The sequence below is a fragment of the Pongo abelii genome, chromosome 11 (assembly GCF_028885655.2).
Source record: "Pongo abelii isolate AG06213 chromosome 11, NHGRI_mPonAbe1-v2.0_pri, whole genome shotgun sequence".
Lineage (NCBI taxonomy): Eukaryota > Metazoa > Chordata > Mammalia > Primates > Hominidae > Pongo > Pongo abelii.
Window position 1 is genome coordinate 51973450 of NC_071996.2, and position 25134 is coordinate 51998583.

Below are 25134 nucleotides of genomic sequence, written 5' to 3' on the forward strand. Positions count from 1 at the left end.
AAAAACTTTTTTGTAGAGAAGGGGGCCTCAAACTTCTGGCCTCAAGGGATCCTCCCATGTCAGTTCACAGAGCATTAGTATCACAGGTATGAGCCTCCATGCCTGGTCTTTATTTCTGTCTTTTTGATCCCTGAATAGTATTCTAATGTATAGATGTACCACCATTTATACCTATTAAATAGCATTGTGATTCTTCCAGTTTTTGACAATTGTGAATAAAGCTGCTATTAAGTATTTAAGTGCAGGTTTTTCTGTGGACATGTTTTAAGTCAGCTGAGTAAATATCTAGAAGCACAATTGCTGGCAATTGTATTTTTATAAGATATTTGAAAATAGTTCTGCTAGGTTATTTGAGCATCTTCCCCACAATAATATATACAGTTAATTTAAGAAATGCTCTTCTATGTTGATAACATAGAGTAAACTTCATTCCACTCCTGTCTGATTACCACAAATTGGTAATGTCCAAATTAGTAGGCTTTACAAATCACAGGCTGACACTCCTGCAGCTGTTCAAATCAATGAATACTCAATCACAGATAAAGGAGAATATCTTGGAATGTCTTTGTTAAGGATATCCAGGGAAGGAATTCTAGGACTTTCCTTGGAAACCATCTGATATCTCAAAAAACCTTAATCTTAGGAAGTTATCCCTGCCCCAGAATCCTCATGTTGTACATTTATTTCTTTTCCTATATATATTAGGAGACAGCTGGTCAGTAGTGGGATGGAAGTCAAAAATTTTGACTTCAAATTGTCTTTTTCTTTAATTGATGCTTTTTTATGCTGGGAATTTGTTGCTCCAAAAGTGGGTCAATTACTAAAGTCATCAGACTCTCTTTCAATTTCTGAGATGTGAAAGAGAGCTGCATATTTTCTTACAGAAAATGCTAGATATAAGGCACAACCAAGGAAGGGGTGGGAGTTCTCTTTCTCTGTTGTGACTTCTTGATTCCTAGTTAAAGTCTGTGGGTGTCAAGTTGTTCAGTGATGAAGAGAGCAGAAAAGGCCAAAGAAGCTGGTGATTTGAGAACTTTACTTTGCAAACATTAGTGATAGGAAACTAGAGTTGAGGAGAAATTCTAAATTTGAAGAGAGAATTCCAGATTATCCTTCCAAACTAAGTATGTCCAGGAGTTACCAGCCTGAAGACCTCTACCACCACTACTGATGCTATTCTATAAAGGCAGAATGTTGTATGTAATGGTACAGGTATAGACTAACACCATATGGCCCTGATTGGATTCTTGAATCTGACATTTCTAGCTAAGTCATTGTCTTAGTCTATTTTATGTTGTTATAAAATAACAACATAATCCCACAGACTGACTAATTTATAAAGACATTTATTTAGGTCATGGTTATGGAACTGGAAGTCCAAGAGTATATGCCAGAATCTTCTGAGGGCCTGTGTGCTTCATCATCTTGTGGCCAGAAGAAATCTAGGGGGTTGAGAACATTTCAGGCAAAGGAAGCAACATGAATAGAGGAATAGAATCCTAAAGACTGTGGGCAGTTTGAGAGATCCACAACTAGTTCAAGGGATTGAGTTGGAGGTAGATGGGGACCAGATCATAATTGGTCTTCAGTGCAATACTAAGGCGGATGTAATCCCGGAAGCAATGAGAAGTAAGTGGGCAGATTTAAGCAGTCATGCCATTATCAGATTTGTGTCTTGGGAAGATCTTCTGGCTACAGTGCAGAGAACAGATTGGAAGGGTGTTGGGCTGCAATTGGATCAAGCAGTTAGGAGACTCTTGTAGTATCCATGAGGAAGAACACAAAGAGCCTCAACTAAGGGAAGGGGAGAGTTAAGGAATCAGCGTGACATAGCTATCCATGGGTTACTGACGAGGTAAAGAGGACAAGTTGAATCTTCAACTTCTAAATTTTTGATTCAGGATATTTGGTGAATGGAATTCCTTTTGCTGAAATTGGGAATCCAGTAAAAAGTGGATATTTGTATAATATATCCTATGTGGCAGGCACTTGGGTAGGCATTTTTTCAATATCTATTTTAATCCTCAATAATGCAGAAAATTGAGGTATTATTATCTTCATATCATAAATGAAAAAATGAAAGCAAAAAGAGGAAATATATTACTGAAGCTTCTGGGGCTAGATTTAAATCTGGGTCTGTTTGGTTTAAAACTAGTATTCCCTTTTTCATAGGATACTTCCTCCCAAGAGGAAAGCAAATTTAAGGAGAATGATAATATGCTTAGTTTGAATTTTGAATTTTAATTTAAGATGCCTGAAAGCATTCATGTGGGTTTTTTGTCCAAGAAGTCATTTGAAAGGTCTATTGCTCAAGAAAGTGGTTTGTGTGAGAGAGCAAGGTTTGAGATTTTTTTTTTTTTCTTTTTTTTTGACAGAGTCTTGCTCTGACACTTAGGCTGGAGTGCACTGAAGTGATCTCTGCTTACTGCAACATCCGCCTCCCAGGTTCAAGCGATTCTTCTGCCTCAAATTCCCGATTATCTGGGATTACAGGCATGCGCCACCATGCTGGGGCTAATTTTTGTATCTTTAGTAGGGACCGGTTTCACCATGTTGGCCAAGCTGGTCTGAAACTCCTGACTTCAAGTGATCTGCCAACCTTGGCCTCCCAAAGTACTGAGATTACAGGTGTGAGCCACCATGCCCAGCCAAAATTTGAGAGTTTTTAACAAAGAGTTAAAGCCATTGGAACCCCTTCAACTGGAGTACAATGATGGGTTTTGCAGAGAGTGAAGAAGATTTGTGAAATTCCTGAAAATGCATGTAAATTCCTGAATATTTATAAGTAGGTTCTGTTTCCCCTTCAAGGGAGGTGAGCTTCTTTAGGTCTTTGAAGGAGTCTGTGCCTCTGAAAAGATCAAGGGCCACTAGTGGAGAGTATAAAAGAAAAAGGGCAAAAGTCAGAGCTCTAGGAAGTATCAATTAAAGGAGTAACCGAAGAAGAAAACTAGCAACAGAGACTGAAAAACTTTAGTCAGTGGGTAGACAAAAATCAGGAGAAAGACATATTTTAAACATCATGAAGATAATTGCTCAAGATTATTAGATGCTACACAATGGTCTTATTAAGGACCAAAAAGAGATCGTCATATTTGATGGGGCAATGGTGACTTTGCTGGAGGAATTTCAGTGGAACAGTAAGAGATGAAATTTTGATTACTGTGGTATTCAAAGGATGAAACATAAACCTCTTGAGGACAGATTTTTTTATCTGTTCACTGTTCTTAGGACTTCACTATATTCCTGCCACAGAGAGGTAATCAATAAATATTGTTGAAAGTTGAACAGATGAAGAAGTGGTGGCAGCGACCATTAATAACAGCTTTTCTTTGTTGTTCTATTTTCAGGCTCCATACCTACCTAACATCTATCTTCTCAAGAACTCTGCCAGGGAAGGAGTAGTTTCTGTGTTTCATAAACAGACTGAGACTCAAAGAGGCTAAGTAAACTACCTGAAGCCATATAGCAACACACAATGACAGATGTGAGATTCAAACTTGGATTTATCTGGCTCCAAAATTTCTAGGTTTTTTTTTTTTTCCCACTACAACAAAACTAAGGAGAAGAGACAGAAGTGAATAGCTGTCTCTCAGTGGTTATTCTATTTTCCCTTATCTACATACATGTTTTCCTCCTTTCACTCTCTCTTGGTTTGTTCTTATCCTTCAGAGGTAAAGAGGAGCCTTCAGAGAGCTGTAAAGGTTGATCAAAGTACCAGATTATGAGATTATTCGGAGGCTAATATGTAATCTTTGGGGTTTCCTTTCTCATCTCACTCTTACAGCTGCCTGTATTAACACTTTCTGTTTAACGTATGGTCTTCTTTTTATTCTAGAAAACACTAGATCTGAATAACAAAAGATGCATACTTAAGCAAACTAAGGCATATATAGTTATCACTAAATGCTGAAACTGGAAAGAATATTGGATTGCAGTCTGCTTTTTCTGTAAAGACAATAGTATTATAAAACCAAAAGAGACAACGGAATATTTCCCACTCAACTAAGCATATCTAAAAGCACATTTGAAGTTTGGAGACAATATTCTGTGTTATTTTAGGAAAAGATTCTATAGCATTATTACCTGGTGGTAAGAAAATAACATGTAAACAAAAGGTAATAAGAATAAAAAAATAAGTAAAAGTATGTGAACATACTAGAACTGGTTATACAATTCAGCTGTTGAGAATGTGTTTTTGAAGTTGCCTGCATGGTTGCTGCAAGAGTTCTTCAGTATTTAGTATATGAAGACAGGCATATGCTCTGACCGTTTCCAGAAAAGCCAAGGCTACCCTGTATGTTCTAGCCATCCATTGTTAGGTGAAATGCATGAATGGTATAGAGAAATGTTGTGGAGAGTGAATGTTACATGCCTCTGAGATACAATAGAGAGGAAGCCCTTGATTTAATATTTTGGTTCTTAGTTTGATTGTGACTCATAGGGAGTGATACTGCCCTGGGCCTTTCTGTCTCCTTTGTATCAGGAAATGATTTGGTTTAGAGAAAAGCAGGCAAAGGTTTTAGTGGGACTCCCACCAGGATAATGGCCTTCTTTGTTCCTAGCTACTTCTTGAGATGACTATGGCTATCCTTTAGGCCCCAAGCATGTGGACAGAGTCGAGAACAAGGTTAAGGAGAAGACTTAAGCAAAATCTCTTTAGCCACTGAGCAAGAAGCACCTATAAGTTGCATTTTGTAAACTTAGAGGATTTGGTCTGTGGCAATCTAGCTACATAAGAACTGGAAATGCCTAGGTTTAAAATCGGGGTATAAAGCAACCCAGAGCTTGTTAGATATGCAAGATCTCTGGCACTATCCCCAAACTACTGTCCCAGAATATGTATTTTAATAAGATTGCTTGTGACTCATATGCTCAATAATGTTTGAAAAGCCCTGCTCCAGACTCTTGAATAAGATTGGCCAGGAGGTGGGAAAAGGGATGGTAGCAGTTGTGCTTGCAATGTACATAGCCCCAGATATATAGAATCAGAATCTATAAGAGTGGGGGCTTAGGAATCTATGTTTTAACAAGCTCCTCAGGGAATTTTTGTAAACATCGGAATTTGAAGATCACAGGTAAGAAATAAAAACAGTTCAGGGGAGAAGTGCAATATACACTATGAGCATCAGCTGTCTGTACTCTACAATTTAAAAATGACCTTGATAGTTAATAGTGAAAAGAATTATTACAAGAACATTTTCTAAATTTGAAATGTAAAGATCTAGGGAACATGAGCTCTAAGTTAAACAGATTTGAATTATCCTGTGATTTTATTAAAGATCTCTAGACATATAAATAATTTACAGAGAGTAGTGGTTGGAGATTTAGAGATTTTGGGTACGTGTGAGTAAGTCCATGTCAGAATAATGTCTTACTATACTTTGGGAAATAAAGTGAATGCTTTTGTGGTTTTAAAACCAAACTGGACTCTACAGTTTGAAAGTATATAAGGCAGGTCAATGACTGTTTCTGAGAATATCTTTTCATTTTCTTGGCAGTATGTCATGATGTTACTGGGTTTTTCAGATACTTAATTTTCATGTGTAGCTCAGGGATTAAAAGTCTTGTGCAGTATTCACAGGAACTTTTTCTGTATTTGTAGACACCGCACCATACTGGGAGACTTGGATTCGAATTCAGACTTTTCCTTATAGCTTCATGCAGATTACAATGACAATTCCTAAACATCTCTGAGTCTTTAAGTGTACATAAAAATACCCACGTAAGGGTTGTCATGAGGAGGATCCAGATAATATAATAAATATGAAATGCTCTACCAATTATGAAGCATTAAATAAATGCAAAGTAGTACTTGAATGCTTACAGCATTGGGCCTTCACTTTTATATTTGATCTTTGGAACCCCACTATAGCACCCATTTCCATAAAAATGACTCCAGTTTCACTAGGAGCCTAGTTACTTTTCCTAGTTAGGTCTTTTTTTTTTCCCCACCCCAAATAGCGTTGCCTGATAAAATACTGTACAGCTAGGTAAGTTTGATATAAAGTTTGATTTCATGTAAACAATTATTTCTTTTTAATTCTTCAGCTAAGACAGCGGGAGAGATGATTTATTGTATGGTTGTTATACTCGGCCACAAGTAAACACAGAAATAGTCCAGAATGTCACAGGTCCAGGGCAAAGGACCAAAATGGGCAGTTTTGGTTATGAGCAACGTGAGTCTTAGAGGTGATTGGTGATCAGAGGGCGATGAAGTTCTAGATCATGAGATAAGCTCTGGACAGTAGCATGCAGTCCTACAACTTGTACCAGCATCCCCAGCGTCTAGCATTCCATGTTTCTGCTCCTGCAGCCTCCATGGTGCAAGAAGCTAGTGGTTTACTTGGACATCTGACTAATCTTTCTTCTTTTGCGCTTCAACCTGCGCCTTCGCTTCTTCCTCCACTTGGCTCTTAGGGCACAGAGGTTTTCAAGAAAATGGTGCTAAGGCCGAGAGGACAATGAATAATTTTTTAGTATGACTGTGTCCCCTGTATTGCACAGAAAACTGGAAAATCTAACTCCAAGACCAAATGCTATTTACATTCATGCATCTTCTACTCACCAATCTCATCTAATTGCTTACCTCTTCTATTTTGCCTGTATGGAAAAAGTCTGACTCAAAGACAGTAATGTAGATCTAAAAATGGTCTTGAGAGAAATTATTGCTATCTGAAAGCTCACATCTTCAAAAATTTTTACACTTCCTGTCTAGAAACAGCTCCGGCTTATCTCTAAAGATTGCTTAGAATAAAGTAGAGTCACTTAAGTACTTACTCTTTGGGATTATTTTTGATTTTTTTCATATTCTGTTATTCTGTTGACTTTTGATTATTCACTAACATCTCTTTCTCTGTCTCACTGTGTGGTTGTGGGAGTAGAAGGAGGGAAGAGGTGACTCTCCAAAATGAAATAATTCGAAAGCCACTTACATGTTGCTATTATGAACAATTCTGAGGCATTTTTGGTACAGCTTTCTCTTTCCAATTATATTTGGTATAGCAAATAATGCTATTAAAATATATAGACTTTATATAAAGAAAGACCACATCCTGATACTGAAGGAGAGGAGGAAGAAGGAAAGGTGGGAGTTTGCTGTGTGCCTAGTAGAAAGAAGGGCCATCCTGGGGAGCACTTTGCAGTTTCAAAGTACTTGAGGAGGGTAGGCCACAAAATGGGAGTTTAGCTGTACTAAAGTAAATTCTTAATGACACTTTCATGTGGATGCCCTGAAGTAGAGTGAGGAATCACACCAGGAAACCTGATGTGGGAGAGAGCCATGTCCCACAGTTTGACCGAAGAAAAATGTTGCCTTTGGGCTCACCTAACTCTGGACACTAGGTGTCAGTATACAGCAATGTAACGATTTTAGGATGCCGGGTGGATGTGCTGAATTAGTGGGGGAAGAGTTGTGAGATGGTGTTTCGTTTCCTGCTGTTAACACAGGTCCTCGATTTACGGTAGAGGTTCTTTCAGCTGTGATATTATGAATCATCAATAGAGACAGGAACTGTGTCCGAGTCACCTCTGGGGGTTTCCTTCATATTTTCTTTTTCTTTTCTCACTGGCTAGGACTGATTACTTCTTCACACCTCTGCAAAGTACTTAATTAGTCTCATCAGGCAGCCAAACTTGATAACTTTGTCCAATTTTAGATACAGAGATGATGAAGGTGTTTCATTGGCAGTTGGGGCCATTAGAGGGACCCCGCAGGGCAGAGCAACATTGCACTGAGGCGATATGAGCTGAGCACAGGGGTAAGAGTATATTTCTGGACTGTGTGCTGCTGTCACTGAGAACATTTGCAAATCTGCTGACACATTACAGTGGGAATATCCCCTGGATGCGTGGAAGGCCCAGTGCCCTGTCATTTGAGCAGTGCAGGCACGTCACCAGCCCATGGGGATGTCAGTATTCATGCTGCTCTTTGATATAAAGTTCGCATTTTCTATATGGTTTGATGATGTTTAGTGGGATCAGTGATGCCTGTTTGTTAATTGCTTACAGAAGATTTCGGCTTAAAAATAAGATCTTGGATCAGGTAACATTCTCTGTTTTACATTGTATTGATATTTCTGAATTCCAAGGAAATTACATACATATCAGATGGTCTTTGAAACCTTATTCTTTTCTATTATTTTTAGTATTCTCTGCACTCTCTCTTGTATTTCTGCCCTTTCTCCTGCATAAGTAAAACAGAAAGATTTAGTTCGCATTTGAGGATGAAAATTATCAAGCCTATATTCTCAATGACAATCTGGGATTTGAATTAATTTTAATATCCAATTTCTGTCTCTCTTGCCTTCTTTACATGTGTGACTTTATTTTCAGCTATCTTTTAATATTATTCACTCTTAGTCACACCAACTATGCTTATCCCTACCTAAGTCTTTCTCATCTTGTTATCACCAGCTGGTAAATTCTTCCTGCTTCCTTCACTTATATAAATGTGGCTGCTTTTTCAATATTCAGCTCCAAGCCATCTCCTCCGTGAAGCTATCTGGGTAATTCACAGTAATCTGCTTTCCTGAATCGTAGAGCATTGCTCAGTTTAGCTCATGATTATAACCTAGTCTCAGTTGCTTTTTAATTAGTTTGCACATGTGTACATATACACACACATGCACACACACACACACACACACACACACACACACACACGACCAACTAGATTACAAGCTTTTCAAAAGTGAGGGCTGTACCCCAGTGACATCTAGTAATATGGTGTGTATTATATATACATTTTCAATAGATAGCCATTTTTTGTTTATCTCTTTGATTGCAGAGGCTAAAACATAATAGGTATCTAATAAATGTTGAGAGATCTGAGGAACTGATTTAAATTACTCTGCTGAAGTACTAGATCTTTGATAATATTAGATTGTGACATTTGGTGTGACAAACCTGGTAGTCATTAGCATATACCTTTGCAAGTGCTAGCTCAAGTCTTATACCTTCCATGACAACTTCTCTAGGCTAATACAGTCCTCATTGCTCCTCCTGGTCCTGAATTTCTCCTTCTCCTGTTTCTGAACTCCTAAAGAATCGTACATCTACATTGGGCAAGTGCCTTAGGACTACATCTGTAGAATGGGTTTAATAATAGTGCCCATCTAATTGGAACTATGATAATTAAATGACTTAATATGTATAAATTACTTAGAACATTTCTGGCATGTTATAAGTAATCAATAGGTGTTTTAGTCATGGTTCTCCAGAGAGGCAGAACTGATGAGATATATGAATTAGCTCAGTTGATTATGGAGGCTGAGAAGTCCCATGATAGGCGTCTGCAAGCTAGAGAACCAGGGCAACTGGTAGCATGGCTCACTGCAAAGTGTGAAGGCTTCAGAACCAAGGAAGCCAATAGCATAACTCTCAGTCCAAGGCCAAAAACCTGGGAGCCTGGGGGTTGCTGGTGTGTTTCCCAGAGTCCAAAAGCTGAGAAGGGGAGTTGTAACATTCAAAAGCAGCAGGAAGGTATCCTAGCTTTAGCAGACAGAGGAAGATTTTGCCCTTTCTCCACCCTTTTATTCCATCTGGGCCCCCAGCCAATTGGAAGGTATCTGCCCACATTGAGGGTGGATCTTCCCCACTCACTTCAAAGACTCAAATTCTAATCTCTTCTCAGAACATTCTCAGAGACATACCTATGGTGGCCTAATAATTTTAATCAAATGACAAATCACCTGGAGTTTCCTTTCAGCGGAAGAGTGAAGGACTTTAATTTATCACAGTCTAGCTGGCGAGATTGTGGAGAAAAGGGAAAACTTATACACTGCTGGGAGGAATGTAAATTAGTTCAGCCATTGTAGAAAGCAGTTTGGCAATTTCTCAAAGAACTTAAAACAGAATTAAGATTTTATCCAGCAATTCCATTATTGGGTATATACTAAAAGGAATATAAATCATTCTACCGTAAAGACACATGCACACATATGTTCATCACAGCACTATTCACAATAGCAAAGACATGGAATCAACCTAAATGCCCATCAATGGTAGACTAGATAAAGAAAATGTGGTACATATACACCATCGAATACTATGCAGCCATAAAAAAGGACAATATCATGTCATTTGCAGCAACATGAATGAAGCTGTAGGCCGTTACCTAAACAGAAAACCAAATACTGCATGTTCTCACTTATAAGTGGGAGCTAAACATTGGGTATGGACACAAATAAGGGAACAACAGACACCAGGGCCTATTTGAGGGTGGAGGATGGGAGGAGGGTGAAGATCCAAAAACTACCTATCAGGCATTATGCTTATTACCTGGATGATGAAATAATCTGTACACCAAACCCTGTGACATGCAATTTACCTATGTAACAAACCTGCATGTGTACCCCAAACCTAAAATTTTTTAAAAAGTCACATATTGAGGTAAAAAAAAATACAAATAATTTTCATTAGAAAAAACTTATCCCAATCTACCTTATACCTCTTCACATGTAGTATAAGAACCTCACAACAGGGTGCTTCCATCTCTTTATCCTGACGGCTGCTGTTCTCATGTATTTTACTTCCATGTTTGCTGTGTATCCTATACTACACTGCTCTCATTTTTGCTTTAAACAGTCGATTCTATTTTGATGATATTTTGTAAAATGAGAAAATTGTTTTTTTACATTCCCCTACATACTTACCATTTCTGGCTTTCTTTAATCCTTTGTGTAGACTTAATTTTCCACCTGGTGTTATTTTAGCTCTGCCTAAAGAACTTCCTTTAGCATTGTTGCAGTGCAATTCCTTTGGTGATGAATTCTCTTCATTTTGTTCTTCCAGAAAAGTACATTCATTCTTCACATTGGAAATATATTTTTCTTGATAAAGAAATGTTGGTAGACAATATTGCCCCCTCTCAATACATCTGGCTTGCATAGTTTATGATGAAGTCTGCTGTCATTCTTCTCTTTATTGCTTTGTTTGCAGTGTGTCACAATGTATCTTATTTTTATGGCTGATCTTAAGATTTTCTTTTTATCATTAGTTTTTGGCCATTTCATTATATAGTGCTTTGGAATCTAATACCATTCTCAAGCTTTTACTTGATACCTTATATATTTGGTTTTTGGTTTTTAAAATTTTGTTGTTGTTGTTGTTATTGTTTCATCTTGGCTGGTGGGAACATGAACAATTCCTAGCGCTCTGTGAGCCTCAGGAATATTTCTGACTACTCCTTTCGTGTGGTTCTTTCCCAAGCTTGAGTCATTTTCTCTCATGCATCCACAGATCAGTACTTAGGCAAAACCTCCTCCAGACCCCACTGCAGATCTCCAGCGTTCCTTTTTTGTGCAGCTCCTTCATCTGTGCTACCATGCCCCACGAACTCCACCTTTTGTAATATCCCTGAATTCTAATCTCTCTTTCTTCAGCTTAGAAATACTGCCTAACTCTGTGCTGTTGCCTGGAAACTGCCTACAGGAAGTAAGATCGTGCAGGTTAACATCTCATCATCTGGTTTCTTTCTCCCAGGGATCACAGTCTTATAATGCCTCTTTTCAAATGCCTCTAAACCAGTGTTTCCTATGTTTTGTCTGATTTTTTTCTAGTTGCTTTCAGCATGTGATGGGGTTCTTTTTAACTCTATTTTGACTTGAAATGAAAGTGTCCATAGAGATGGAGCCAGTTTCTTACTTCCTGACATCCTATTCCTAAAGACTGATAGAATACTCCAGAGTTTGTGATAAAAGAGAATAGCCATTAAATTAATGATAAGATCAGTGCATATATGAATACTCCAGTAATTCCCAGGTAATGATAAATAAAACAATCACAAAGAGCTGCAAAATTAGAAAGCTATTTGAACTTTGAATCAACTATGTTGAAGCAACATCATGAAATACAGAGTCTTCTAGAGACTCTGTAAAGTCATAGAATTTTAGAAAGTGTTGTTCTCATTATTTCAGATGCAGTAGTTAAAGTTCAAAGAGGTAATTACATTGCTTTCTGGCAGACAGTTGACCAGAAAGGCTAAAGTAGAAATCATAAGCCAACTGCCTTAATGGTTTGGGTAGTGGTATAGGTAAATGAAAAGGCAGCTTTAATCTTCTGACTTCAGATTAAGAGATTATATATTTAACTTCCTAATAGATAAATACATTATTGCCTTTCAATTCATTTTTGTTTAAAAACAGCTTCTTCTAGAATTCTGCTTTGGTGTATTGCTTTAGAGTGGGCACAAATTCCCAAAGATTCCATGAAGAATTTAGTATATAATCTCCCTTAGAAAAAGTACAGCATTTTTGTGAGCAGAATAATAATATTCAGAAATGATATAAAGGTACACACAGGAATATGTGTGTAGCTTCAATATCTATAAGGGATTATAATTTTAACATTTTCTTTTTATTGGTCTTTTAAGGTGTTTTGAGTTTTCAAATAAAATTACTCTCTATTATTGTGCACTTAGAGATACTTTTCTAGGCAATAATATGTAAATTCATTGCCTTTCCAGGCTGTGCTATGGTTTCCCTTCGTGACATGAAATAATATATTGGGAAGATTTTTCTGTTTTGTGGCAGTTTTAACTATCTTTTAAAAATGGTTAAAATTTCCAGTTGCAATATCTTAGCGTTAAATTATTTAAAAACTGTTATGAAGAAATATATCTCAGGATTAATAGAAAAAATTTCTTATATTGGCCAATTTCAAATTTAACCACAATTCTTAATACATTTCTCTTTGACATGAATTTATAAATAGCAATTATAATGAGTATGGTTCTCTAAATCAAAGAACCTGTTAAAACCAAATGATCCAATTACAGGTTTATATTAAAAATGAATGAATAAGGAAAGCTTTTTAGCTCCTTAAGATGCTATCATTCCTTTTATAGAATGTCAAGATTTACAGAATATCAAGAAAGTAATCAATCTTCCTTTGAATAGGCTTGTATCTTCTCTTTCTCTCAAATTTCTGCAGACTTTTCATTTGCTAGGGGGAAAAATGGAAAGCTACGGGACAGTGAAAGATAACAGTTAACAATTTCCAAAGGATTCAAGGATGTAGAAACAGAAATGACTCAAATGGTCATCACACTTCAAATTCCATCAGAAAGGCCGAGACGCTGTAGTCCTGTCCTGAACTGGTCCTAATGATTTAGTGCTCGATTCTAGACTTGCACATAGGTAAACGTGACGACATTATAGTATGTCAAATGAAAATAAATGCTCATGAATGGAAAGAACAGTGAGATTTTCAATAGTTTTTGTACTGACTTGTTTCCCTCTATTTACTTTACTTGACCGCCCCCAAGAATAGTCAGATGACATAATTTGAGTCAACAGATACGTAACGGAGACAAACCAGATGGCCAATTCCTGTGGATTTATGGGACAATTCTGCATATCTTCAGCAAATAATTTGTTCTTTTCAATTATATTCAAAGCTTACATTCTCTTATGCTGTATATTTTATTAGATAATAGTTTTTCTGTGAAGATAATATCATTAGCTGAGTTGCAAAAAATAATTCTAAATTTTAATATATACTTTCAAACTATTTTTTTCATTCAAAACTACTTCTGAGGAAACTCTTACATGAAATTAAGGTTAAATATTTTTATATTTCCTGACTTTCAATTTATTACCTATCTTCAAATCAACAATTAACTAATTGATTTACCATGTGTTATAGACAATAGAAGTAAAGGGAAAGTGTGAGCATTTACAAAGCCAATTGAAAGAGACATTTAACTGGAAAATATTTTGAGCATTGTGTTTTAACTTACTGCTCTGGAGGATGAGGATTTAACTCTTTTCAACTTCTTTCTTCTATCACGTTTAGTCCACTTCAGAACCCACCCACCTCCCAAGATAGCTATATGACAATTTGATTAGACCAGTAATCAGGGTTTATATTTCTATGACTATGCAATTGCTCATGAATGAGCTAGGTAGCATACCATTATCTTTTTTTCTCTTGACAATATTTTGTTCTCCTTGAAGTTAACGAGGGCCTGGTTTTACTGTCATTTCTTCCTTTAGTTTTCTATAATCATATCATTTTCTTCGACCAAACTCTCTCAATTGTGGAAACATCTTCTCAAAACTTTTGTACACATTAGGTATTTTGTCACCTTCACTGTCTTGAAGAAATCTCTCCTGAGACTTTTGACCTGCTCCAAACTTAGATTAGTTGTTTTCTAGGTCTGGTGTGCAGTTGTGGGATCTTTCTTCATAAGCCTTCTCTTTCCTATATCATATTCTTGTTTCCGAAATTTCATATCTTCCTTCTTCTTATTCTTGTGTTGGAGAAGCACACTGTCCACTAGCTTCTTGAGAAGGCTTGCATAAGAAGTAAAATTTTTGACATTTATGTACTTCTGAAAATGTCCGTATTTTACCTTCACATATGATTTTAATTTTTACTGCATGTAGAATTCTAGGTTGAAAATAATTTTCCATAAAAATTTTGAAAGCGTATTTCTATTGTTCTCCGATTTCAGATTGGAATTAGAGAAATCTCTGCCATTGTGATTCTTGAAACTTTGTTTGAAATTCCTTCACTTTAAATTTGTTTCTGGAATCTTAAATTTTATTATTTTTATTATTATTAATAATTTTTTTAGAGATGGGGTCTCCCTTTGTTGCCCCAAACTGGTCTCAAACTGCTGGGCTCAAGCAGTCTTCCCATCTTGGCCTCCCAAAGTGCTGGGATTACAGGCGTGAGCCACCATGCCTGGCCTCTCTGGACTCTTACTGGATTGTCTAGTTCCTACTCACCCTCCCCCCGACCAACTGTTTTACAATTTCATAGTGATGGCATTTGGTGTGGGCCTAATTTCCTTCATTATGCTTAGTACTCACTGGATCCTTTCAATCTGGAAACTCATGTCCTTCAACCCTATAAAATTTTCATGGATTCTTTCCTTGATGATTTTCTTCTCTCCATTTGTATTTGTCTCTGAACTCCTATTATTCAAACAGGAGTTGTATTGTTATTCTAATGTTTTTCTTTCCTGTTTTCCATATTTTGACTTTTTCTCTTATTTTTGGAATATGTGCTCAATTTTTTATTCCAGCCCTTCTATTAAGGTTTTGTTTTGTTTTGTTTTGGTATGAAAAGAATATCTATTTAGGCAAAGAAATTCCCACAAATTACAAATTTTAAAAAGGTGACAAATATAAACATTATTTTTTGCTATGCTTTTTGATAATTGTTGGTAATTTGAAATAACAAAGTAGATTTATAAGGATCATAAAGGCAAGTTAAGTATATTATTCTGCTATTGGCATTACTTGTCAAATCCAGCAGTCAATTTATTATCTCCTCTTACTCAGTTGTTCTGCAGCATTTGACAGCGGTGACCACTGCATACCTCTTGACACACTTTCTTCTTCAGCCTCAATGACACCACAGTCTTCTGGTTGTTTCTTCTACTTTACTGGTTGGTCATGCTCAGTGTCTTTTGCTGGCTTCTCTTCCTCTGCGGAACTTCTAGATAACGGGGAATTTAATAATGTGCCGAGAATTTAATCCTAGACCGCCTTCTCTTTTCTTATTAATCATGTAGGTGATTTTATTTTTTTAATAGAAACTTTATTGAGCTATAATTCACATATCGTGAAATTCACCATTTTAAGTTGTATAATTCAATGTTTGTTGTACAATCATCATTACTATCTACTTCTATTTATTTATTTTTCTTCAAAAATATATTTTTATTTTTAAATTTTTTTTACTTGAAAAATCATAATTATATACATTTGTGGGCTATGATGTAATGTTTTTATATATGTATTCAATGTGAAATGACTAAATCAAGTTAATTGACCTAGCCATCACCTTACTTACCTATTGTTTTTTACAGTGAGATATTTGAAATTTACTCTGTTACTTTGAAATATGCAATACATTTTTATTAACTGTAGTCACCTGCTGTGCAATAGATCTCAAAATTTATTTCTCCTGTCTGTCTGAAACTTTGTACCCTTTGACCAGCAACTCCACATTCCCTTCCTTCTCTCAATCTCCCAATCTGTGGTAACCATCATTCTACTTTCTACTTCTAAGAGTTCCAGTTTTTTAGGTTCCACATATCCACATGTCTTTCTGTATCTGACTTATTTCACTTAGCATAATGTCCTCCAGGTTCATCTCTGTTGTCACAAATGATAACATTTCCTTTTTTAAAAAAGGCTGAATAGTATTTCATTGTGTACACATACCACATTTTCTTTACCTATTCATTCATAATGGATACTTAGGTTGATTTCATATCTTGTCTGTTGTGAGTAATGCTGGAATGAATGTGGGAGTGCAGAGATCCCTTCAACATGTTGATTTCAATTCCTTTGACTATATACCCAGGAAGTGAGGTTGCTGGAGTATGTGGTAGTTCTAGTTTTAGTTTTTTTGAGGAACATCCATACTGTTTTTTTAATAATGTCTCTACTAATTTACATTCTCACCAGCAAAGTATAAGAATTCTCTTTTTGCACATCCTTGCTAACACTTATCTTTCATCTTTTGAATAAAAGCTATTCTAACAGGTATGAGGTAATATCTCATTGCGGTCTTAATTTGCATTTCTCTAATGATTAGTGATACTAAGCATTTTTTCATGTACTTACTGTCCATTTGTATGACTTCTTTTGAAAAATATCTGTTCAGACCATTTGCCCATATTAAAATCAAGTTATTTGTTTTATTGCTGTATTAGGTCAATCTTGCATTGGTATAAAGAAATACCTGAGACTGGGTAATTTATAAAGAAAAGAAGTTTAATTGGCTTATGGTTCTGCAGGCTGTATAGGAAGTGTGGTGCTGGCCCCTGCTCAGCTTCTGGGGAGGCCTCAAGGAGCTTTTACTCATGGTAGAAGGCAAAGTGGAAGCAGGCATGTCACATAGCAAAAGCAGGAGCAAGACTGGTGGGGTGAGGTGTCACACACTTTTAAACGAACAGATCTCATGAGAACTCACTCACTATTGTGAGGATAGCACCAAGCCTTGGGGATCCACTCCCATGATCCAGTCACCACCCACCAGGCCCCACCTCCATCATGGGGATTATATTTCAACATGAGACTTGGATAGTGGTATGGTTTGGCTGTGTCCTCATCCAAATTTCAGCTTGAATTGTGTCTCTCAGAATTCCCGAGTGCTGTGGGACGGATCCAGGAGGAGGTAATTGAATCATGGGGCCAGTCTTTCCCATGCTATTCTTGTTATAGTTAAGTCTCATGAGATCTGATGGGTTTATCAGGAGTTTCAGCTTTTGCTCCTTCTCATTTTGTCTTGCCACTGCTATGTAAGAAGTGCCTTTCACCTCCTGCTATAATTCTGAGGCCTCCCTAGACATGTGGAACTGTAGGTTCAATTAAACCTCGTTTTCTTCCTAGTCTCAGGTGTGTCTTTATTAGCAGCATGAAAACAGGCTAATACAGGTGGGGACAAATACTCAAACTATATCATCCTGCTCCTGGTCCTAAATCTTATGTCCTTCTCTAATTGCAAAATACAAGTATACCTTCCCAATAGTTCTCCAGAGTCTTAACTCATTCCAGCATTAACTCAAAAGTCCCAAGTCCAGGTTCAAAGTCTCATTTGAGACTCATTTGCTTCCACCTATGAGCCTGAGAAATCAAAACCCTAAAACTTAAAGTATAGTAATAAAAAAAAAATAAAACAAACAAACAAACAAGTTATTTACTTCCAAGATACAATGGGGGTACAGGTATTGGGTTATCATTCCTGCTCCAAAAGGGAGAAATCAGCCAAAAGAGAGGGGCTACAGGCCTCAAGCAACTCTGAAACCCAGGAGCACACCCATTAAATTGTAAAGCTCCAAAATAATCTCTTTTGACACCATGTCCCATGTCCCATGTCCAGGGCACACTAACACAAGGGGTGGGAGCTACAAAAGTGGAGCTCATGGAGATAGAGAGTAGAATGATGGTTATCAGAATCTGGGATTAGAAGAGGAGGAGGATGAAGGGAAGTTTGTTAATGGCTACAAAAATACAGTTGGGTAGAAGGAATGAGTTATAAAAATCAATAGAGTAGTAGGGAAATTATAGCTATTAATAATTTATTGTATATTTCAAAAAAAGCTAGAAGAGAAGAATTAAAATGTTCCAAACACAAAGAAAAGATAAATATTTGAGGTAATGGATGTCCCAATTACCCTGACTTGATCATTACACATTGTATACATCTATCAAAATACCATATGTATCCTCAAAATATGTACAAGTATGATATATCAATTTTTGAAAAAGAAACCATTATCTAAGGTCATAAAGATTTGCTGCTATGTTTTCTTCTGAGGGTTTTATAGTTTTTGCTCTTACATTTCAGTGTCTGATCCATTTTGAGTTAATTTTTGTGTATGGTGTGTATGGTGTGAGATAGGGTTCAAACTTTATTCTTTTGCATGAGGATATCCAGTTATCTCAGCACCATTTATAGAAAAGAATGCTTTTTCCACATTGAATTGACCTAATATATGAAATTTTGATTATGTAATCACTTTTAAGTTTCAAAAACTCTGTTTTCCTTTCAGAATATTCCTATTTGGTAATATCCTGTTTTTGTTTTCCTCTTATTTTCTCTGAGGGTATTCTCTGAGGGTATTTTAATATGACTGTCTCTGCAGAAAATTTGTTTCCCTTTTAAAAATCTCCCTCCTCTACTCTCTTTTTGGTCACATATTCCATGTTACAATATTTCTTCAGCTATCTGGTAATCCTTGGTTGCTGGTTCTTGATTAATATTGATGTCCTATGTGGGGGGCTTTTGAGTATTGAGCTCAATTGTAGGGTGATTTGAGTGGGCTTTTTTTGGTGAAATGCTGATGCCAGTATTTGTAAGTCTTTTTTCTTGGGTTGGTCAAGTTCTGCAGTGAATATTCCTCCATTCTCTTTCCAGGAGGGTAAAGGTCTGACTGCCAGTATTCTGGAAGCTTTGTGGGGGAAGAAGTTAGGGGCCTCATTATTCCATCTCTGGTATGATTGTTGTTACTTAAGTCTCCTGTGTGAGGTCTGGTACCACACATTCAACTATGCCCAGTCAGTCCCCAGTCCAAGGACTTTATCTGTTACCCTTTTCCAGAGAATAAATTCCCAGTTTCCTTTCTGAGAGGTGATGGGTCAATTTCCTAGCAACAGGAATGGAGAGGAGATCTAGGTTTCCAACTATTTATAAGCAACTTATATAAAAATATTTGTACAAGTGTAAAACTATGCACAGTTTCACACATATAGTAACCTTGCAGATATACTTCTGCTCTTGGTGCAATGTAACCTTGCACATATAGTTTTGCACTTGTACAAATAACATTGCAATATTATTTATAAGTCAAATACATTGGACACTATCTAGATTACTAGCAATAAGACATATACACACTCCATAAAATAAGATATAGTATAAAGAAGATTAGGTAGACTGTATGTTAATATGGAAAAATGTTCATAAAATATTGCTAATATAAAACAATTGGAATAACATGCTCCAATTTATGTAAAAATATAAATATGTATAAATATTCATATTATTTGCATGCATAGAGAAGAGTCTGGAATAATATATACCAATATGTTAATGATAGTTGACTGTATGCCAGAATTAGAGGTGAGTATGATTTTGTCCCCTTTATTTTTAGCTGTATTTCATGCTATTTTACAAGACAGATCAGTTACTGATGAAGAAATGATACTTTTATAAAGTGCAATTCTCAGCTCACAGGTGTGAGCTCCTTTCTTAAGCAGGAACTATCATTTTTGAACTCGTGTATTGTAAGTAAACATCACAGAGCCTGTACCTAAGTACTCAGAAAACGTATGTATAAGGAATTCATTCCATTTGCTTTCTTCCATGTTAATGATTTCTCCTACATTCAGTGAAATCTACTTTACCTTGATGTTCCTGTTTTCTTTTGTCCTCATCAGTGTGAATGCTAAGGGAATGTGTGAATGTAGTTTGTTAAAGTGGTCTGATGAAACTTCTGACAAAATTGATGTAAGATTGTTTTCAAAAGATTTAACAACGTCTTAAACTTATAAATAAGACTGTTGAAATGACTTTTGACTTAAAATTGAAAAGCTATCAACTCTGAGTTACTGTTTAGAGGGCCATCTGAAGAAGTTGCTGTGTCCTAGCCCACAAAAGAAGAAATGTTAAAATCATTTTACATTGTCCATTGGCAGACATATAGAGTGGAGGCAGGAAGACAGGATTGCTTGCTGATTTTGGAAAGTGTTCCGAACACTTGATTTGGGGGTTCTGTCTCATAGGAATCACTGGAGGAAACAGTGGGAGTTGTGTTTGATAAATCACTTAAAAAATAAATTCTATTGTCTATATTTAAGGTATACAACATGATTTTATAAGATACATGGATAGTAAAAAAATATATAGCATGTTCACAGATTTACGTGTCATTCTTGCACATGGGCATGCTGATCTTCTCTGTATTGTTCCAATTTTAGAATATATGTTGCCAAAGCAAGCACTAAATCATTTTTACTTATTTATTTTCCTACTAACTAGTAGGAAAGAAGACTTGATAGGGAGAAGCAAGGAAGAGGAGGAGAAGAGCTCTGCTCACATCTTTCATTGGCTCAGCACTTGAGCTGCTCTTTAATAGGCCTCAGGCTGCCCTTGAAACCCTAGGATGAGAAGTACTTTACTTTGCCAGATTATTCTGTGTATCAATCAGGGTCCAGCCAGAAAAATAAGCCACTCTAGGTCTTTCAGTAAATGAAATTTAGTCCAGGAAATAGATTTCGCAGATGATGGAGAGGGAGTTTAGGGACTAGAGAGAGGGCTTTTGGATGGGAACCAGAACTGTGGAAGGAAAGATAACCTGGAAGGAGGTGCAGCTTCTGGAGACATCAAAGGAGAGAGAGAGAGAAGGGAGAAAATTAGCTGTCATGCCCTTCCTTGTGCCCTTCACCTTCTAGCTGTGCCTCCCATATGCTGAAGCCAGAGGGCAAAAGAGTCTGGAAGAGTCGTTCCCTGAGATGGAGAGCAGAGCAGGGCAAGGCAGGGAAGAGCACAGACTGGCAGGGACAGGCGCATTGAGTACATTTTATAAAGTTGAGATTGTATGAATTAACTTACTGCCCCTGCACCTCTGACATGTTCTTACATGCCCACACGCACCGAGGCATTTTCGGTGTGCATGTGTACCTGTGTTTGTGTATGCATATCTCTGAGATCTTGGTTGGGCTAATGTCCTACTTATGAGAAAAGTGCAAGTACTCATTCTAAGATTGTATGCAAAATGACAGTGAACACTCCTGTTTTCAATTGGCACTTAGCATTTACATAATGCTGAAACATCTGGTCTTTCCCATCAACCCAGGCATGAAGTTAGTCCAGTTGATTGCTTGGCATTATGTACAGACAACAGCTGGCTGGTTAACTGGAGTTTTGATTACGGCTGAATTGGCTGGATGTTTGGTGTCGCATAGACTGAAGTTATGACTGGCTAACGATGGAACAGAGCCAGTTACAGGGAAGATCAATGACAAATTTGTGAAATCAAACTTTTGTATGGAATTTCACTGGAAAAGATAATTATTTATTTCGAAGACTGAGTTTCAGAAACTCACTGGAATTTCACTGGAAAAGATAATTATTTGTTTCCAAGACAGTTTCAGAAACACTGAGACCTGGCTGAGTTTATCTCTGGTTTCTTTTCATTCCCATTTCATCTCCTTTCATGCAAGTGTCCCCTGCCCATGTACCCAATATCCTCAGGTGCCCTTGGCCATTCACCCTTAAGGCACCTGGCTCTTGGGCTCATCACCCTGGAAACGACCTCCAGATTCTGAATTTTTTAGCCTTTATGTCTCTTTCCCCTTTGTCCCTTTCATCAAATCACATTTGTCCTATCATTCAGAGATCTGCTGTCTGTTACAGGATCAACTCATCTCACAATCTAATTTTCATGAAGATATTTGTAGTTGATACTGTGCTAATATTTATCTTTTCATCTTTCCATATGTGGAAGTGGTCTCAACTGAGACTGAAATTCAGGCATACTTGGCACATTTTTATCTTGTGCTTGCTGGAAGCATGTTTGCACAAACACTGAGGAATGTCCTGGGAGAAGAAGGAGCCAGGTTGGACAAGCTCTCAGCATAGGGCCTTGCCTGTCAGGGGGTGCTGAGCCAGCATGTGCCATGGTTTCAGGCACCTAGAGCTGTCTCCCTGCCCTAATGGAACATATCTGAGTTTTGTGGAGAGCAGAGGAACTCTAAAATTTTAAGGGAGGTTAGGGGTGAGAAGAGAGAGAGATAGAGAACTCTGTAAAGTACTGGGACCTAAGTGACCATGCTTGAGAATCTCTCCAAAGCAAAATGGAAGTAAGATTTCTTTCTTGTGACATAGTTCTTGCATAGATTTGATTTCTGGAGAGCCCTATGAGGAACTGGGGTACTTGCAGGAATGATGGCTAAGCCAAGCTGAGGTCATCACAGGAGCCAGCAGGAATGGGATTATTTAGCAGCCTGTTTCAGACTCAGAAATATTGGAAAAAAGTTTTTAAAGGGATCAGGGTGAGTAGTGGGGTGGGGAAGGCTGAAGGCCTGAAGGCCTGTCAAACACAAATGGTTATACAGACTACAAACATTTAAATTATTCCATTAAATAAACTTCATTTTAACCCACATTTTTAAGGTCTAAGGAAATTCAGATGGTACCTGTAACCTATTTGCCTTTTACCAGAACCTTTGAATGTTTTGCGTCCAATACATGATTGATGGTGGCAATTTCAGATCATCCAATGGTAAATTGGCGAAGGAAAAATACTTTTAGGCAATCATTTAAGTATTCTTCAAATAATACTTCATAAATTTGCTTCTTAGCCCCCTGGTTTTATTTGTTAGCTTAAGACATGAGGACTTGAAATGTCACTATATGATTATTGACAGAGACTTGGCTGCTACTGGGGAGAAGAGTGTGAAATACAAACACATTTTAAAAATCTGAGTAGATCTTTATTAGCTCATAACTAGCAGTATTACAATGGAAGTTATTTTAGTTTATACAAATAATTAAGTTAAACTTCAGTTTTAATGATAGGTTTGCTGATTGGTTTTACTATATTAATTCATTTAACAGACATTTGCTTGGTGCCTATTATGTATTAAACACTTTGCTGGGCTCAGGGCAAACTTTGGTGAATTCAGCAGATTTAAAATCTAATATAGCCAAATCAGGCTTAACTTCCTTTGTTGTCTAGCTGAGATACCAACTGAAAAGATTAATGTATCAAACAACAAATTTTCCCTAAGAAAGATTATGCTTTATGTCATCAGAAAGTATGTTCCCTGTCCCAAAATCTGGACATATGAATATATATCAATGTTTGTGTGTGTGTGTGTGTGTGTGTGTGTGCGCGTGCACGCGCACGCGCACGCACGTAGTATAACTTGTGTTCATATCACCAGAACCTTGTATGGCTAAAGAAAAATTACAGAAATTTAAACATCAAACATATAGGTTTCATCTGTAGAAAAAAAAATCCAGATTTTATTTAAACCACCAAAATTGCAGTCAGCTGCTGAGAGAAAAATAAAGGCAAAGACCCTGTTTACAAGGCACCTAGAGTTCAGCCATCAGATGATTTTGGTTAAGATGTAGTTTCTCTTCATGCTAATGTTTCTATAAGACATTTTTGTGAGTCAGTCATCACTCAACTTCCTAGTGTCTTTCTTTCCCTTGTGTGTGTGTGTGTGTGTGTGTGTGTTTACAATACCTTTATAGCGTTGCTTTTAATTTTTGACAACATTTACTGAAAACTTACTCCTTTGCAGCTTTTATGCGATTTGTAGAATTGCATTCTATAATAGGCAAAATTCTGATGTGTGTGTGTGTGTGTGGTGGGGGTAGCGGGGGTTCCTGTTGTTTCTTTGTGTCTCTTTCTGTCCATCTTTAACTTCTGCTGGCAAGACGCTGGTATTAAATCTTTACCCCACTAAGTTATTAAGTATTTAAGCTTATAATAGACTTGTCCTCTTTACCTTGTCTATGCATTCCTGGAAAGAGAGTACATTAGAAGATTTACTGGTTGTGACTACCCCACCATGCCTAGAATAACTAGATTATAAGCCATCTCATGCCAAGCTAATATTCTGCCCTATGGGAAGTTTGCTATAGGTAGTAGGGTGTGCCCCACTACACCAAAGGTGAGGGTGTTAAGCTGTCTGTTTGCAAGAGGGTCACAGCTTTTCCATATACGTGTGCCAGGATTTTCTGACAGGGAATCTGTTTTGATGAGCCGCACTGCATTCTCAATGCCTCCAGTGCTAAAGCATTCAATGAAAATATTTTTGATTGACTTCTCCCACTATGGCAGCTTTTGATTCCGCAGTAGGTTTGGATTTAAAACTATTGTCCTTATTGTCTGATAATGGGAACCCCCTACCTGCTCATTGCCATAAAAGGAACCCAGTAGACACACCTGTGAATTATGTTTTGCACATTTTCTACCAACTGGTAAAGCTGCTTAAAATACTTAGATTCATTTGTTTTAGATGTAGGAAAAAATCTCTCTATGTGACTACAATTGCATGTCTACTATATGTGTATTTGTTTTTAACAATTCTTTCTGAAATGGAAACTGATCATTCTGGGTCACTGCTGAAGAAGTACTTACCCCCTTTTCAGCTGGAAAAAAATATTTTCCTGAATTATGGGAGAATAAAAAGAAACCTTCAGTTCACCATTCATCTTGGCTCCTTTCCTTTGGTAGAGAGGTAGGGAAGAAAGGAAGAAAAGATACACACACACACACACCAAAACCTCATGGACTATTCCCTTAACTTCTTTCCCTGGAGTCATTGACTACTAACTGAAATAAACCTATCTATTCATTAAAGAAAATTATATTTGCCTATTTAAAAAGGCCTATTTTTCTGTATCTCTTATTTTTCTTTAATTCTGAAGAGTATTGAATGGAAAATATGCATTTTCTTTTTTTTTTACATAGTTTGTGAACAATTTAAAGAAAACTATGTAAAACATTATTATGCTTTAGCTTGTGACTTTGTACAGATCTGAGTGTTGTGTGTTCTTCATGATGTATTGTGTAAATGATTAGCTACAATCACAACCTACTCTTTTGGCTCTGACAGCAGATATTTTTGTTAGATTTGAATTAGGCAACAAATA

General features: G+C 36.9%; 1 protein-coding gene and 1 non-coding gene across 11 annotated transcripts in view; one reads left to right on the forward strand and one right to left on the reverse strand.

Moving 5' to 3' along the window:
• Nucleotides 1-25134, forward strand: part of LOC103889957 (putative uncharacterized protein encoded by LINC00269) — a 377157-nt gene that overhangs the window by 3311 nt on the left and 348712 nt on the right. For 2 of the 10 annotated variants that reach the window (XR_010135996.1, XR_010136012.1), the window contains exons 2-3: nucleotides 2376-3256; nucleotides 3348-4155. The exons of 6 other annotated variants lie outside the window; for them this stretch is intronic. Coding sequence is in view for 2 of the 4 variants with exons in the window: in XM_054549367.2 (XP_054405342.2) it covers nucleotides 2376-2669 (294 nt within the window). In the remaining 2 variants the exon portion in view is untranslated. Of the gene's footprint in view, nucleotides 1-2375; nucleotides 4156-25134 lie in introns of those variants that run through there. 2 more of the 10 variants (XM_054549367.2, XM_063712800.1) reach the window with 1 other exon arrangement.
• LOC112132419 (U6 spliceosomal RNA) lies at nucleotides 20359-20465 on the reverse strand. Its single transcript, XR_002914192.1, has one exon. It is a non-coding gene; the product is annotated as a U6 spliceosomal RNA (small nuclear RNA).